Source organism: Archocentrus centrarchus, chromosome 22 (assembly GCF_007364275.1).
Source record: "Archocentrus centrarchus isolate MPI-CPG fArcCen1 chromosome 22, fArcCen1, whole genome shotgun sequence".
Lineage (NCBI taxonomy): Eukaryota > Metazoa > Chordata > Actinopteri > Cichliformes > Cichlidae > Archocentrus > Archocentrus centrarchus.
Window position 1 is genome coordinate 24,858,507 of NC_044367.1, and position 17,527 is coordinate 24,876,033.

The 17,527-nt window shown below is 40.9% G+C and overlaps 2 protein-coding genes across 2 annotated transcripts; one reads left to right on the top strand and one right to left on the bottom strand.

Annotated features, from left to right (window-relative positions):
* Nucleotides 1-3,470: 3,470 nt before the first annotated feature.
* On the top strand, nt 3,471-8,016 carry adprs (ADP-ribosylserine hydrolase). The gene is made up of 6 exons (XM_030759191.1): nt 3,471-3,860; nt 5,051-5,147; nt 5,594-5,801; nt 5,889-6,076; nt 6,376-6,476; nt 7,328-8,016. Exons 1-6 carry the CDS (start codon nt 3,671-3,673, stop codon nt 7,684-7,686), a joined length of 1,143 nt encoding a protein of 380 aa, XP_030615051.1. The 5' UTR covers nt 3,471-3,670; the 3' UTR covers nt 7,687-8,016.
* A 1,781-nt stretch (nt 8,017-9,797) lies between these two features.
* On the bottom strand, nt 9,798-13,170 carry LOC115773078 (b(0,+)-type amino acid transporter 1-like). Its single transcript, XM_030719588.1, has 6 exons — nt 12,448-13,170; nt 11,536-11,669; nt 10,726-10,855; nt 10,511-10,635; nt 10,338-10,425; nt 9,798-10,250 (listed from the first exon to the last, which is right to left on the bottom strand). The coding sequence occupies exons 1-6, from the start codon at nt 13,168-13,170 to the stop codon at nt 10,020-10,022; spliced, it is 1,431 nt and encodes a 476-aa protein (XP_030575448.1). The 3' UTR covers nt 9,798-10,019.
* Nucleotides 13,171-17,527: the final 4,357 nt, after the last annotated feature.

Consider the following 17,527-nt stretch of genomic DNA (forward strand, 5'->3'; position numbering starts at 1 on the left):
TGGCTCGCTTTTGAAAGTGGCCTCAAGTGGCTTTTAGAGGAACTGCAATTTTTGGCAAGTGGTAATCCAAAAAAGTACCTTTAAATCTACGGTTACTTATGCTATGAAACTGCTACTTGTAAATACATTTACTAATTCTAATTTTATACTACTTATAATCTCGTAATTGTCCAAATACATTTAAGACTACTGTAGATAGACGTTAGCTTTGATGTTATACTGCTATTCTAATGGCTTCATGCCTCATGTCTAATCATTAGTTGTATCAAAGGGGGAGGGGGGGCGTCCCACCAAACTCCATTTAAAATTCAGCCATATTCTGAGCTCGGTTATACTTTTCGGTTCAGACGCACCCCAATTAAGAAGAAAAACCCGGTAGTGATGGATCCAGTTCTCATGCAACAAAACGGCCTTAATGTAGCCACATATAACTTCAATATAACCTCCACTCCTTATTGTTCACAGTAGCCCTGGCCGATGCCTTTGCGAGCTATCTGGGCACAGCTGCAACCCAAAAGTTGCCTTGCAGCTGGGTTAACAACCAGCTCTGGAGGTTTACATTAAAGGCCTGCGACACATTGTTCTCAACATGTTCGTTTGCTGTTCTTCAGATTGTCGGCATGCAGCAGCACTGAATAGCAGGCAGCAAGCTAGCAGCTAACACTAGCCTAAATATGCGAATCTCGACCGACCCACAACTAAACGCCACGATGTGTAGCAGGATCTGCTAATCAATTTAGCACCCAGCTGTGTGTCGCTATAATTACAGCCCAGGTGTGAATTTCTTACCTTTAATCGTTTAAGTCTGTATTCCTCCGAGTCCGCCATGTTTTAATTATGCTGCAGACGCCGCGCTTCGCACCCAGCCGCCCACCTCCTCTCGGGGTTATGGGTCATGTATGTATGCAGAGGATGCTGCAGTTCAGCGGAGAAACGAGTGGGGCCAGCGGCAGACGCAGAAGAGTTCACTTTGGAGGGGAAAACTTATGTTTTATTTTACTTTTAAAGTAAACCCAAAAACGACGACAAAAAAGCACAAATACTTTCAAGAAGCTGTGGGTTAAGATTACCGTAAGGACTACATGAGAGTTCCCAATTTTTATTCCCGAAACTTGTAAGTATCGTAATGTTAAATTGTGATGCGCAGTGTTCTCTCGTCAGTACGTGTCGATGCTTATTTTATCTTATCTCGAAGAACAGACCTCAAACATCCGCTTTTAAAAAAGCAATTTTCAGGAAAAAATGCTGTTGCTGCCATTTTGTGGTCATTACGGTAATTTGTGTTTTAAGTGACTATGAAATGCTGCATTTCTTATTGAAAATCAATGAGATGTGTTTGTTTCATCACTCCTGCGCATCCTCCACCCTTCTTTCCTGCAGTCTGGTTAGCACAGTCCATATTTAAATTGAACTGTCAGCAACTGTTAAATCAAAGTCAGGTAGGTGACAAATTAAAGAAAAAAAAAAGATCTTTGCAGAGCAAATGAGTGCAGAGCTGTTCTGACTGATCAGCGTTGTCCTTTAATGACACATTCTATTAATAATGGAGAATGATCACTTCCAGGATTACAAAGTCCCCATTCATGAGACACGAGGTAACACTGGATAACTTGTTTAGCATGAACATTATGTGAATAATGTGCTGTGGCCTTCATAGTCTCCAGATGTCAACCCAGTTTTAAATCCATGAAAGATTTTTATAGGACATCTCTTTCCACCACCATCATCAAAACAGGAAAATAAGGAGATATCCCTGGAAGAATGGTGTGGAATCACTCCAATAGGGCAATCAGTCCCCCATGGAGCACTGAAGCTTATCTGGAGGTACACACTTTTTTTTTTTCCCCATTAATTTGTCCTCTGCGGTTCATCCTTGCAGAGGTCACGTCTATGTCCAGCAGGGGCGGCCCTACCGTAATGATTAGTGTGTTTGCATAAACTCTTTATTAATCGTGATGGGAAATTCTTGCACCCTTTACATGCTCAGTGCAATATGAATAGAAACAGGAACAGAAACAGCAAAAATAAATGTAAGAACAAAATAAAGCTCAACCTCTATGCATCTACTTGAGGATAAAAAAAAAAAAACATACAGATAAGAACAACAGTATAAAATATAAATATCAGTATGTACAGTAGTGCAAATAAACAAAGAGGCAGATTATTAATAATAATGCTATTGGTAAGTGATAACAGAGACTAATAATAAAAATCCTCCCATCTGGTAAAGAAAGGATCTCCTGCAGCGCTCAGTCCTGCACCTTAGGGCAATGAGCCTTTCACTGCATGTACTGTGGTCACTTATCAGGGATCCATGCATGGGATGGGATGGATTGTCCATGATACTGAGGAGTTTCTTCAGCATCATCAGCTGCCTTCACCCTGCTGCCCCAGCACACCATCACATAGAAAACCACACATGCCACTATGCAATGATACAACATAGACAGCACGGTCCTACAGACACTGAAAGAACCGAGCCTCCTCAGTAGATACAGGCAATGCTAGCCCTTCTTAAAGACAATGTCTATGTTTCTGGACAAGTCCAGTTTGCTGTCCACGTGCACTCCCAGGTATCTGTAGTTCTCAACTTCTGCTCCCCTGATAATGAAAATAATGAAAAGAAAAAACAATAAATGACAACAGGATTGCAATGAATCCAATGAAAAAAATGTATTAGTTATTAGTAGTTTTATTTTGTATCTCTATTGAAAATTAGAGATACAAAAATTGAAAATTAATATAGACAAATATCTGTGTGATACTGAACATGTTGATATTGGCAAATAACAGAACATTTACTGAGGTCAGCTAAAGACATTTAGAAATATTTTGGATATGACTTCAAGTGCCCACAATTTCACAGTTGGTTGATTTCATTAGTTTCCCCTTTTATTTTTAAATATAAAAACAGATTATTATAAAATAGAGAGATGTAGAACTCAGCAAATTCTGAATTGAAATCAATGGGAGAATTTTGTAACAGAAAAGATGTTGGTAGAAGACTGGTGTCTGGGGGAAATAGGCTTTTTATAACTATAATTTGGGGCAAAGTCTGCAAACCTTTTAAGCATTTTTTTTTAATTAGATGGAGTTGTTGATATTTTACACACTGCTGTTATGTCCTGGTGAGCCCAAATGAAAATGCCCTGTGAACTGAGTGGTGAAATGTGTTCTTAGAAGACCTCTAGAAGTTTTATTTAAAATTATAATTTGATTATGTATTATTTATATTCTTTTATTTTTAAAGTATCATCATATATGGTGTAAAAGGTCCTCACAATTTGCTGTCCTATTGCTGTTAATTTGAACAGTCCAGTTTTATTGAAGGAAGACTCGGTGTAAAGTTCATGCGCATTTCTTATGTCTTTTACGGTATCCTGTGCAGGTTTTTCCTGTATAGAAATAGGTGAACCAGACCGGACTCAAACGTGTCCTTCAGTGCGAGTCTTCTCTGTTTAGCTGAACTTCTATGTGCGAACTTTCACCGGGGGTCAAACGGTGATGTTAACGCGTTCCGGAAGCCGTGCAGAGAGAGCTTCAGGCCGACGTTTGTTGTTATTGTTGGGAATTACTTTGGATCCGCTAAACAGCTGTCTCAGAGTCTGGTCAGCGGAGAAGCGAGTTGTTTTCCCGGCGCAGGCTGAAGTCCTTTTCCCCCGGCGGATGAATGGCAGTAACAGCGGTGAGAGCGGTGGCAGCCGCGGGGGGTCCGGCGTCTTTGTCCCGCTTCAGGGGCGCGCTGGTTGCGGGTGTGCTGGGAGACTGTATCGGAGGAGAGTTTGAAGGGGCGGAGGAGGTTCCCATGGAGAGTGTGCTGCAGCACCTCGGCAGCCTGGACGACGAAACTAAAGGAAACGGTCAGTGAAAGGAGGAGGAGGAGGTTTCATAACAATCCCACTGTACTGGGATGCAAAGCTGCCCAAAGGGATGAAAATGCTTTGTAAATTCTAAAAAAAAAAAAACTATAAAAGGCATTTACTGTTAAAGAAACATCGGGTTTGCTTGTTTTCATATGATTGTTGTCCTTAAAATAAATGCAATATATGTTTATTTGTCTAGGGCAATCATCTAAGAAAATCATGAGCTAACATACATTTCTGTACTGTATTGTGGGAGGACATAAAAATGGTCTTAATTCTTTTGCGTGTGATTAACACTGATGAAACCTTCGTGATGTGTGTGTATATCTCTAACCACCACCTCCCTGCTCTCTTGCTGGTACCAGGGATGTCATTGTATTTGCTGTACATGCAGGATGGTTTTGTTGTTTTTGATGGAGCTGTAAAGACATCCAACAAATCTCATTTGTTGTGGTCATGCATAGCCTCTGCAGCTCCTTCTGCAAACCCGCTCCCCACAGCCTAAACGATGGAGTAACATTATAAAGCCCCAGCTTAATGTTTCATTTATAACCCAAAAGGAGTGATTGAGCCCATAAACTCATCAGGAAAGTGTTTACAGTGGTCAGAGCTGATAGTTGTTTTTCCATAGCCTCCTATAGGGCCACAAGTCTTTTTGCAGCCACTGCTGGCTGTTAAATAGATGCAGTTTTAAGACGCTTTTGTGTTTGCTTCACTTTTAAGACCCGGCACCTATGTCCATCTTGCTCGACTTAAGTATAGATGAAGAGATATTCCTCGAGCTTCTGAAATCAGTGAGGCATAACTGAGTTACAACCATTTTCATCAAAATTGGAGCCTGATTGGCTGTGAGATGAGCACACAGGAACTGACTACAAAGTGAAACACTGAAAAGAATTTATATTATAATTATGTAATTATATAAAATTTGCACAGTGTAAATTGTGTCAGCAGAAGAATTGCGCACATCACTGGCCTTCTGTAAGAGTTTGGATGAGAATTTTACATAAAAGGCTTTTGAATGTTTAATTTTAATAGGAAAATTACTTATTAGCTTCACTGTTATGCTGTGTAATCTTAGAGTCTAAGTTCTTTTTCATATATAATTGGAAAATGGGGTCTTTTAGCGTCCAGAGAGGATCAGGATGGTGATCAAAGATCGGTGTATTTATGTGTTTGTGTTTCAGGGATCCTTGAATACAGTGATGACACAGCCATGGCGCGCTGTGTGGTTCAGTCTCTACTCACCAGGACTGGCTTTGATGAGCACGACATGGCTCGCAGGTAGATAAATCATCATCCATATTTTTTATGTGCTAGAGTAGCTTTGCATGATTTGATGTTTAAAATAATCTTTATTCATCTTTTGCTGTGCCTTGGTGCAGCCCATCAGTTCATCTTCTGTTTGAAACAAGCCGTTTTAGCTTGTCCCCCTTTAAGCCAACTTTCCTCTGATTGGTTGATCCTTGTACACAAAAGGTTTAAACAGCAGGTGGGTGGGGCTTCTGTGTGCAGAGCCAAAGATGTGTGCAAAGCCAAGAGTAGAAAAGACTGTCTCACAGGCTTTACTTGTACTACACTGATTTAATTTTTGGAATCTTTGGCCATGTGGAACAGTGTATATAATATGTAACAGAAAATGAGGAAAAAATATTTGAGTTACATATCGATCCAAAGCTTCTCCAGGTGAACTGTGGATGGTTGCTACCTCAGTGTCTCATCCTTTGTAGGTTTGCTAAGGAGTACAGTGCTTCCCCACATCGTGGTTATGGCGCTGGAGTGATCCAGGTGTTGAAGAAGCTCTCGTCCCCCCAGTTAAGTGATGTGTATCAGCCAGCCAGGGACCAGTTTAGCGGTCGGGGCTCCTTTGGGAACGGAGGGGCCATGAGAGCAGCCCCTTTCGCACTGGCCTTTCCGGACATGGCTGATGTTAAAAGGGTGAGTGGGGGTCTTTTGCAGATTGAGTTTTCTGTAAATAAAAGGATTCTTGATGTAAACCACATGTTTGACTCTTTTTCTCTGCAGTTTGCCCGTCTGGGCGCCATGCTGACGCACTCCTGCTCTCTGGGTTATAATGGGGCGGTGCTGCAGGCATTAGCTGTGCACCTCTCCCTGCAGGGGGCGCTGGACTTGCCTCACCAATTCATTAGCAGGCTAATTACAGAGATGGAGGAGGTGGAGGGTGATGAGGCCGCACGCAACGATGCAAGAATGTGAGTAGAATGGACAGACTGGATCTGACTGAAGAGGTCCAAAAATTTGAGTGTCACTGGCATCAAACAGGAGCATGATTTTTCCTTCAGTGTAGTGAAATTAATATTACAATTTTTTTAACTTATTTTGTAATTTGGGGTTTAATTTACTAAAGAATAATCAAAATCTGTGTTACAGATGTTTGTCAGACAAGTTAACTCAAGCTCAAATATTTCTGTCTAAAAATATGTTTTTAAAGTCTGAAGTATCCCTTTTCATGCTGTATGAGATGTATATATATTTTTAACTACCTTTGTAGTTTAAAAGAAGCAGAGAAGCCATTCTGTGAACGTCTCCACCGAATTAGAGACCTGATGGACAGGAGCAAAGTCAGCATAGAGGAAGTCATCTCTGAACTGGGTCAGTATCTCTGTTATTGCTGCTGAGGAGGGTACGTGATTGGTTCATTTGTTTGCACTATTACACAAAAGGTTATTTAAAGCTTTAAGATGGTAGCAGAGATTGGGTTTGGGCTGAATTAGAGATGCCTTTTAGAGTCAGTTTGGATTTGGATTCAGGAATTTCAAGAAGTGCACATGCAAAAATCACCTGCACACTGCCCTGTTTTGTTCTTACCACCTTACATATGATAATGAATCAAAACCATTCGAATGGGAGGGCAGGCACATGTCTCCTCAGGCTAATCCCCAGCCACCAGATGCTCTCCCTCAAGCTCCCTCCCCTGGTCTGGCTCCAGGGTGGGAGAAGTTAAAACTATGCCAGGCAGGGTAAACAGTTTCCTTCATGTATCTTCCATAGGGGTCCTTGGAATCACTCCTTGTCTAGCCCCTCAACCAGGACCAATTTGCCATGGGAGACCCTACCAGGGGGCAATGTCTGAGATTATTTGCAGTGTTCAGAAGTCTGATGGCTAATGGGTAGAAGCTGTCACAAACCTCACTATTCTGCATAACAGGCTGCAGTATCTTCTGCCTGAGGGTAGGAGAGAGAACAGTTCATGACAGGGATGAGCGGGGTCTCTGAGAATTCCTGTTGCCCTCGACAGGTGGTGTTATTTTGCCAGGTCTCCAATGGATGGCAGTGTGACCCCAATCATTTTTTCTGCTGACCTATCACATGTGCACAAATACCCGGTCCAGCGATGCTGTGATCCCATTCTTTTCATTTGCATACCATTTCCTGTTTCTCTACACCACAAAAACACCCCCAAAAATGATCTTAATGTGTTCTGTCTGTGTGTCTTATATCAGGTAATGGCATTGCAGCACTCCACTCTGTCCCCACTGCAATCTTCTGCGTCCTCCACTGCCTACAGCCACGGGAATGCATTCCAGAGAGCTACGGTGGCGTGGAGAGGACGATAGCGTACAGCCTGGCACTGGGAGGGGACACTGACACCATAGCCTGCATGGCCGGGGCCATTGCTGGGGCCCACTATGGCATCGACACCATCCCTCAGTCCTGGATAAAGTGCTGCGAGGGGGCGGAGGATGCAGACCAGAATGCAGAGAGGCTGTTCACGCTGTACCACCAGTCGCCACAAGGTGGCAGAAGCGAGACAGGCGAGCATAGTGGCGCTTCTAATGGCACAGAGAAGAAAACTAACTAAAAGACTCACACACATGAAAAAAAAGACTTTAAATTTTTAGTTTTAGAGCTTTATTGTTTGGAAAAGCCTTTTTTTTTAATCCCACTGATATTAAATCATTTAAGCTTTCAGGAGGAAAGTGCTTTTTCCAAACTGTCAAGATGAAAATTATTAAGTAACTGAACATTAGAGCTGAACAAAATTTCCAGTCTTAATTTTGAGAATGTGAACTCCAGTCCAAAAAATTGTCTAAATATGAATAAACAGCGTATTCATACACTTCCTCTGTTCTTTGCTCTTCCCTGATTTGTGTTGAACAATCTTGTCTCGTGAAAGTTGCACTATAAATGAACCATGTCTTGTTTTATCTCTTTGGTGAATAATATTTAATAAACTTTTATTTTCCTTTTAATTCACACATCTGTATGAGTGTTTTAAGACCTGAAAAGCACATTTATCTCAGGTAGGTCTGCTCCATGGAGATGCTTTTGTAATGCTTTCATAACCCAAGCAAACCTGTAAATTATAGCGAATACAGACAAATACAAATATATACAGCAGAATCATGCAGAATCTGAAAACTCCCAAGAAATGGTGCACCTGTCAGAAGCATATTAATGTCAATATTCATTTAAATTTTATTCATAAAGTGCCAAATCACAACAATAGTTCCCTATAAGTCACCCCCAAAATCAAAACAGCCCTCTATGATCAAGCACTTGGTGACAGTGGGAAGGAAAAACTCCCTTTTAAGAGGAAGAAACCAGAACCAGGCTCAGGGAGGGATTGCTTCTACTCCTCCTCTGCCTATGCTTCAAGGATTCTGACAGTATTCAGGGTTCTTCTGTATAATTCATTCTTTTTCAATTTTTATGCTTAATTTGTTTTTTCCTAATTTTTGGTTTCTTTTTTGGTGCTCTGGGAGCAGACACAGTCTCTATAAGGATGGACTTTTGGGGGTATGACAGGAGGAAGCTGCGTGTAAGACTGCAGCTCTGCTTCCTGATCTCAACCCTGGATAGTCAGGTTTTGGGGAGCTTAAATGAGACCTGCTCCATTCAAAGTGCAATAGATGCTGTCTCTCCAAACAAGACCAGGTTTTCCCCAGAAAATTTCCCAATTATCTATAAAGCCCACATCTTTTTTCAGACAACTGCAATGGAAGGACACCGTGTGGCTAAACATGTCACTCCTCGTCAGATTGGGGAGGGGTCCAGAGAAAACTACATACGATAGTAACTTTGGTGACCTCCAATTGGCGTTAATTGGGTGTTGTTACTGCCAAGGTGAATTATTATTTTACCAAATCTATGTTTAGCCTAAGCCAGCAGCTTTAGATTTCCTTCTACTGTATGTTGCCTGCTCTGGCCCCTGGAATACAATCTGTGATGGTTGCTAGTGTCCAGAGTTTGTTCCTTAGCTGGTGTGCCGCCAAGTAGGGAAAAACGACTTGAAAGATGAATGGGGTGGGGGTTGTACCAGGGGCTTCTGTTTAGGACTAGGATTCTTCCACAGTCACCCAGCTGGCCTGATTTCCCAGCTGCTCAGGATTTTCTGGGGGAGAGCAAATGGTGACTAAGCTACCCTGGTCCACACTGACTACAGGGGCTTGGCAAGCTACAGGATTTTCCAGGGTGTGGAGCCAGGTCTCCAATTCACTGAGCCTGACCTCCAAGGCTGCAAACAAGCTACATTTGTTGCAAGTACCATTACTGCTAAAGGAGGCCAAGGAGTAACTAAACATCTGACACACAGAGCAGCAAAGCGAGGGAGGGACAGGAGAAGAAGGCATGCAGTTAGTGAGTCGGCTAAGAGCTAAGCTAATAGCTACACTAAACTAGGGAATCTCTAAGACACAATAAGTGAATACTGTGACCATAATTTACAGATGACTAAACAAAGTGTGATGTGAGAATTATACTATGAAATAAGCCATTATCTAGAGATTTACAATTAATTGAGCTACACATAAACATCACAATTCACTATTACAGGAACAGGAAGTGATAAGATACTGCAGTGAGAGTCAACACCAAGAAAGATGTGTGCAATGATTTATTGTTGATTAAAAAGTGACAGATGAATGGAAGGTGGGAAGAGGGTGACATGCAGTAAATGGTAGTGTTATAGAGAGCTCTAAAATAATGATTTCTTGTGTTTACCAATCTTTAATAATGAGCAAGTACATTTACAACTTTAAAGTGCAAGTAAAACATTTTAGCACCTGTGCATAAAATGTTATCACATATATTCATGTTTAATAAAATGTAAAGCAAAACCATGCAGCCAGGCTTATTTTATATGTTTTTGTTATCTGAATCATAGAGATGCTATCTGTGAGTGTTCAGTAGAAATTACAGGTTTTTTTCTGCCGGGGCGACTTCTAAGAAGAGCTGCAGGAATGCTGTTAACCTGTCCAGCACACCTGGGCAGAGCTTATAATGGATGAAGGGTATGTAGACTACAACACAACTCAAGATAAATGAAGCCACATAGAGGTACTCAATTTGAGGATTGTCTATGATGGGTGCCAGCACAAGGAATATCGCTGCAATGAGGACCAGTATAGGAAGTATAATGGGAACCTGTGGGGAGAGGAAAAACCAGGCATGGGAACAAGATGTGATTCTCATGTAGTGTTAAGAAAAGAGAAACTAGTACATGACACTGACCTTGTATGGCCTGGGAAGGTCCGGCTTCTTGATTTTGAGATAGATGAGCCCAGACAGGACGATGCCGTAGAAAATCCAGGCAGTGAAACTGAAAACGGTCAAAGAAGAAGAATGTAAGACAAATAAGAAAAGCTATAAATTAGGAATAAAGCAGAAACAAAGTCAACCTTCACCTGGAGTAACTGATAATACTCCGAAAGTCTCCAGGAATCAGCACCACCAGAGAGATCACCGTGGTGAAGATCAGCGCTGGAGATGGAGTCAGTCTGTGGACGTGGGCCATGGACAGAATATCTGGCTACAAAACCAACACAGGTCTGTATAACACTCTGCACCATCATTAATTTAAACAGGTGTATGTATTCTCATAAGGCAGAGAGGCTGATACCATGTGTCCCTCCCTGGCAGCAACAAAGCACACACGGCCGGCGCTGAAGAACGTCCCATTTAGAGAACCAAAAGCTGACAAGGCTGCAGCCACAGACATGATCCACCCCCAGCTGCCCAGCACCTTATTCCTGTATGGAAATGATTTCTGTTACAGAACATCTCATAATGTGTTACATGATGAACATGACAAAATATGGAAAGGTTCAAGGGGTATGAATACTTTTGCAAGCCACTGTATGTCACGCTCTGAATTCCTTGTATCAAGAAAGCTTCCTTGGAACATCTGCAAGTTGTTCAGAACACCGCTGCGAGGCTTCTGACTAAGTCTTCTAAGTGCTTACATATCACACTCTTGCTAATTCAGTTGCACTGGCTTCCCATTACCTTCAGAGTCCACTTTAAGACTGGTTTTGACTTTTAGAGCTCTGCATGGACGAGCACCAGCGTACATCAGTGAACTTTTACATCCATACATCCTCAGCAGGTCCCTGAGGTCATGTGATCGGGGCTGAGAATGCAAAAGTAGACATGGGCCTGCAGACACTATAACTGTCTCCCTTGGAGCCTGAGATCTGTGGACTTAATGGAGCCTTTGCAGGTGTGGCCTAGTTTAACATCAAGGTCTCTGCTGAGGCACCTTCTGTTTATCTGAAAGTTAGGCTTTCAGGCTCTGTTTTATGAGGGCCATACTGTCCTCCCTTATCTGTAATAAGTGCAATGATCTTCTATATGTCCTTCTTATCATAACAGAGATCAGTGCTGAAGTATTAAAAAGGTTTTATTAAGCTGAGATCAGGTGTTGTCTTACCCCCAGGTAACTGCTACTGCACTTGAGGCCACAAGCTCTTTAGGTGTCATTACCGTCAGATAGCTCACATTCACCAGCAGGTACAGAGTAGTCACCAGAGAAATGGCTATCAGCACCGCCCTGGGAAGATTCACCTGTGCCAAAAAAGAAAGAAAGGAAAACAATCAAAGGCCAACATGACTAGCTTGGTAGTTTTTGGTTGAACCCTGCTTTAACCAGGGTTTGCAAATTAACAACTCAGTCTCACAGAATAACATGAATTGAATATTTACTTTTTTTTAATGGTTTACCAAGCCATGAAAAAAATGCCCTCCAAACCCAAACTGTTGTTTTAATTACAGTAAATAGGCTATAAGTCTGAAATAACAGAAAAGAATTTCATGCAGTTAGCAGAAGTTGGTGAATTATTATGAACTGCTATGAACAAAATCCCATTGAATTTTTAACTATTTAAGAGCAACTTTATTTATCCCAAAGTTTGGAAATTCCTTTAAAAACACTAACTTCCCAGTGGAACAGTCATATACTATTCAAAATACTGCCAAGATCTTCCACTATCAATACATGTTCTTCTGCTCATCCTTTTCAGGGTTGTGGGTGATTGTAAATTTCCACCTATGGGAAATTTAAAATCACAGATTAACCTAACTCACTAAGCTCACACAACACCTCAGTCACTTTGATCACTGATTTACAAAGCATTATTAGGATGTGCTAGAACAAAGTTGATAAATCACCTGAAACACAAATTCATAGTTTGGAAAAAAGCCATAAAGCACTAAGTGCTCAGCTTTCTCATTATAGCACTGAGACAGTCATATTTTCCTGCATAATCTTTATCAAAGCACTGCCTGTCGGGTGATAAGCTGTACTTAAAGAAATATTGTTTGCATAAATCCCTTTCAGTCTCACCTCTGGTCTGTTCAGCTCCTCAGTGACATAGTTTAAGTTGTACCAGCCTGAGTAAGACCAGAGACTTTGAAAGACAGCCATTCCTAGAGTGCTCAAAGAATACTGAGTGTCTTTAAAAGCATTCTCAACTTTAAAATTTTCCTCAAACACAGTGCTGCTCCTTATGACTTCCACTAGTCCTCCAATTACAATGAAAGTCAGTGAAATCACTTTGGCCACCAAGAAGACCACTTGGACTCTGAGAGCAACTCGGACATTCAGGGCGTTGGTGATGGCAACAATCAGAATACAAAAAGCTGCGACACACTTCACAGCCAGCTGAGGAGGTGTGCAGCCTGGATAAAATGGAGCCATGGCATACTGTGCAATGCTGATTGACATCGCTGCAATGCTGGAAGGTTTCAGAAGCAAGATAAAAGTGATTGCTGCAAAGAAGGCAGGGAAGGAACCATAGATCCTCAGGATGTAAATAAATTCCCCACCAGATTCAGGAATGATGGTCCCAACTTCAATGTAGGAAAGAGCTGCAAACAAAGATAGAACTCCTGACAGAGCCCAGATTAACATACTGGCCCCAGGGCTTCCCACATAGCCCAGGACAAACTGTGGGGACATGAAGATACCAGATCCAATCATGGTTCCAGAAACTATTGCTACACCACCAACCAACCCAATTTGCCTCTTCAGTTGGACACCTTCAGGTTTTTGGGTTTTGTCCACCATGGCCACAGAGAGCAGGGTGACACGTCTACAGAGCAGACTGAAAGATCACAAAGTATTCAGACACTACAAACTGCATAGAAATGGCTTTCAAAGCATCCGGGGGTGGTGGTAAAACCAGCTCTTGTAACCTTGAATTAAATATTAACTCTACACTTTTCTTGCTGTGAGGCAAATGTGATAACTACTGCAACACGTTGTGGCTAGGATTATTATATCAGCTCTCATGTGCTCACAGTTTGTCCTTGTCTACTCATCTAAATCAGTAAGAAGATAAAATTAGAGCTACAGCTATCGATTTTTTTAGCAATCAAGTATTCTATTAATTATTCCATCTGTTCATTGAGTAATTGAAATAGAAATACTTTTGTGTTATTAACGAGTAATAGTTAATCTTCAAAAGAGAAAACAGAGGTTAATTAAATTAAACCGCTCAATGCAATTTCTAAAGTGGAAACCAATGTTTTAATACGTACCATATTAAATCTGAGTTTTGAAGAAAACATTTTTTAAATGCAAAAATAAATAGAATATACAGCCTAAAATAAAGCATAAAACAGCCTTTACTCTATAACATTCTGACGGTGGACATGTTAATAATTAATAATAATTCAGTGTCCAGAGTAACAGCACAGGGTCAGTGGCTCTGAATTTTACTGGCCCCATATATATTTCTACTGGCCAGAGGGGAAAAATCACTTTAATTTTCATATTTTAAAATATGAATGGAATTTAATCGATATATTTATAAGTATAGTAATGGTTTTAAATTCACACAAGTGCTCCTAAATGTTTTTACTGCAGGTCTATTTTTAGTTGCTAATGTGGGTGAAACGCTCGTTTCCATGCTGAGCTCTGCAGAGTCATGCATTAAATGAAGCAGAAGATTTGCATTGAGGATAATGAGATATTCAAGTTACTCAACGAGTAATTGCAGCCCTAGATAAAATATATACAAACATGACTGGAGGTGCCCAGTTTTTGGCACGCTTCGTCTGTATTTTTGTATTTCTATGAACCACAAATTGTATATTTTGAAATTCTTACTTCTGGATGTTTCACCTCCTCAATTAAATAATTTAAAGTGTTCCAGCCATCAAAGCACCACAAGCCCTGATAGAAAACAATGCAGATGAAGCCGACCCCTACATTGGTTCCCTCAAAGTTCTCAGTGCGGCCCTGGAAAAGCATCACAATGCCTCCCAGGATGATCGCCGCCAGGGCCACCATCTTCACTGCTGTGGTGATCCATCTGGATGCGAACTTCACCACCAGCTGTGGAGGGGTGCAGCCGCTGTGAAAGGGGGCCACAGCATATTCAGCAAAGCTGAGAGCGATTCCTGTGCCACTAGCTGGCCTCATGACTGTGATGAAGCTGAAGACGAACATGAAGGCCACCACTTTCCCCACAGTCCTCAGTATGTAAATGTACTCAGCTCCAGACTCCGGTACGATAGTGCACAGTTCAGCATAGCAGAGCCGCCACAGCATAGCTATCGCAGCAGGAACATATAATGAAGCTGGCCCCTGGGCTCCCTATAGTGGACAGGACGTGCTGGGGGGAAATGAAGATCCGGGCTTCATTGTTCCAGCAGTGAAGGACACAGCTCCTACAATCCCCACTTCCCTCTTCAGACTGAGTCCGTGTGTGTCATCCCCCATTTTCACATAGCTCTTCACTTCTCAGAAGCAGCAGACAAGAACAGACATTTGTAGTTGTAAAACACTGACTGTTACACAAGGTCCACATGTGGAAAAGGAGGAGGAAACATAATCAAAGAGCTATGACAGTAAGGTGAGGCTATCATTGACTTTACGCATGCCTGCTTGTCCAGAGTTCTCCCTGTCTCTCAGGTTTCTGTGATTCATTTTAGCATTTATTTTATCTCCATAAAACACTGACTGGGCAGAGACAAATTAAAAACTCAGAATGTTTTAAATCATTTCAGTCCTGCTTTCCTTACTGGGAAAATCCCTGTAAGCCAAGTGGATTCTACTGGTGTGCTTGAAGCCTTTCTCTGGCACCTGTAAATATTATATTTGCTTGTTTTCTGGCCGTACATGAAGATTAGAAAGCTGAACTGTCAGCAAAAGATTAGAAAGTTCCTCATGTGAGTGGAAAAATGAACAGATGCATAAATGCATAACAAATGCATATCAAGGATATCAGAGGAAGGACAGGACCTGAACTGGTTCTTCCTTGTGCCAAGTAAAGACTGTAAATTATTCTATGACTCACAGCTGATTCTGCTCTCAATGTACTATCTGAACTGATAAAACCTTCAAAACATAAAAATCTTTTCTGCCAATGCCAGACAGCCTTTTCTGCTTATTTATCTTTATATCTCTGATTTTCAGCACCTGGGGTAATCACCCGGGTAGCTCAAAATAAGAATCAATAGCTTTTTCATGGGCTCAACCCGCAGATGCATTTTCCTTACAAACGTGGCAATAAACAGGCTTTCTAACAGTATAAGATTTATTGCCAAGAAGCAACAAAGAAAACAACAAAGAAAAAAATCAACAAAACACAAATTTCCTTGCTTTTGTGTTATGTTTATAAAAAGGTTAAAAACTAACTGAAAACCCTCATATTAAAACACTGAAATTAGGGCACCCAGGTGGCTCAGGGGTGGAGCAGGCGACCACATGTATATGGCGCTTTGGGTTTTAGTTTGGGAGTTAGTCTGGGAACTAACTCATCTGAGACTTTTAGGAAATGCATCTATGGTATCAATTTGAACATCCACAAACAGTGTGTTGAGATGTTTGCATTAACTTTTTTTTTTTTTTAAATAAACTTATCTTTATAATTATAATTCAACTGAATAAATATACTAAATGAATGGAAACTGATGTAAACCTGACACAGCCCAGCACAGAGTGAATCTGGACTTTATTAGAGGAAAATACAGAAATCTGTCAAACACGATGTGGCACAATAATCATTTAATCTTGAATGTAACATTTACAACATTACAGCAACTAACAATGAAATCTGAATTGCACTGCCGTAGTATAGGTGTTTTGTTTTGTGTTAACATTTATGATAAGATAGACTGTTGATGCAAGTTTAAGGTCTTTTGTGTCTCCTGCTGATTAAAGAGAAGAAATAGGAAGAATAGCCACAGTTTGTTCCTGTGTGTTTTGTTCCATCTTGCAAAGTGCACACTACCAACAGATAATCACAGGATAATAAGTATCTAAGCTGATGTTAGCATGTGTCCTACAACTGGGATTAACATCTAAAGCTAAATCATTTCTAGCTATTCATTTATTTTCTCTGTTGCTATTGTACTTCTGTGACATCAGTACAAAGAACTGATTCCAAAGTTTTACTTAGAACTTTGTGCAGCTAGCTATAATTCAAAGTTCATGTTAAACATTTGTAAGGGTCTCAGCAATGACAACAAATTATTTTTTTTTTCTAGTGAAACCATTACTTATTTATTTAAGGTGATTGAGGGGGGTTGACTGTCAGGTTGTGCGTCAGTCTCTGAAGACCACCTTTGGGACGTTTCTGTGGAAGTTTGTTTCCACCAATAATAAAGAAATGCCATCCATAACTCAAAATTTTAAGTTAAGGATGGCATTTTTTTCATTAGCTGATCACAATCAGTTTAGTCCACTTAGGTTCAGTACAGCCTGATTTACTGTCAGGTTGGCTGATGCATGATAAACTGCCACTAAGCAGATGGTGTCTTTGCAATTTCAGTGATGTCTCATTACAGATCTCAGAGGCGGCAGTGCAGAGTATTCTGGAGCTAAAACAGCAATGGTTTCACTTCTTTATGATTTATGAGTTTCTGTTATGTTTCTAGTTTGTTTTGGTTTTGATTAGCCATCATAATTTCCTGTCCTATTATTAGTTATTGTTATTGACATATTGATTTCCTAGTTCCCTTTTTTCCTGTCTTCCCTGCGTCTCTGTGTTCTAGTGTCTGTCCTGTACCTCAGTCATGTCTCTGGTCTGATGTTGTCATGGTCCTGGGCTGAAGGCCCAGTGTCTTGTGTTCTTTGGTTCTGTTTAAGTTATATCTCTGATTATGTTTATTAGCTTTCTTTTGTATAGGTCTTCAGTTTGTTATAGTTTTGAATTTAGCTTGGTTTATTTCCCGTTCTTGTCTTCCCTGTGTTCTTGTGTTTCTGGCGTCCATGTCTTCTTCGTGTTATCATATGTTGAGTTCCCTCTGTGATTAGTGTCCTTTGTCCAGTCTTCATTGTTTTCTTCTTTAGTTACTTCCTATTTTAGTTTGACAGTCTGGTGTTCCCTATGTGTCATGTTTAGATTTGTTTCCCTTGTTTAATTTGTTAGATTCTGTTCACCTGTGCCCTGTGTTCTCCAGCTGTTTCTTGTCTC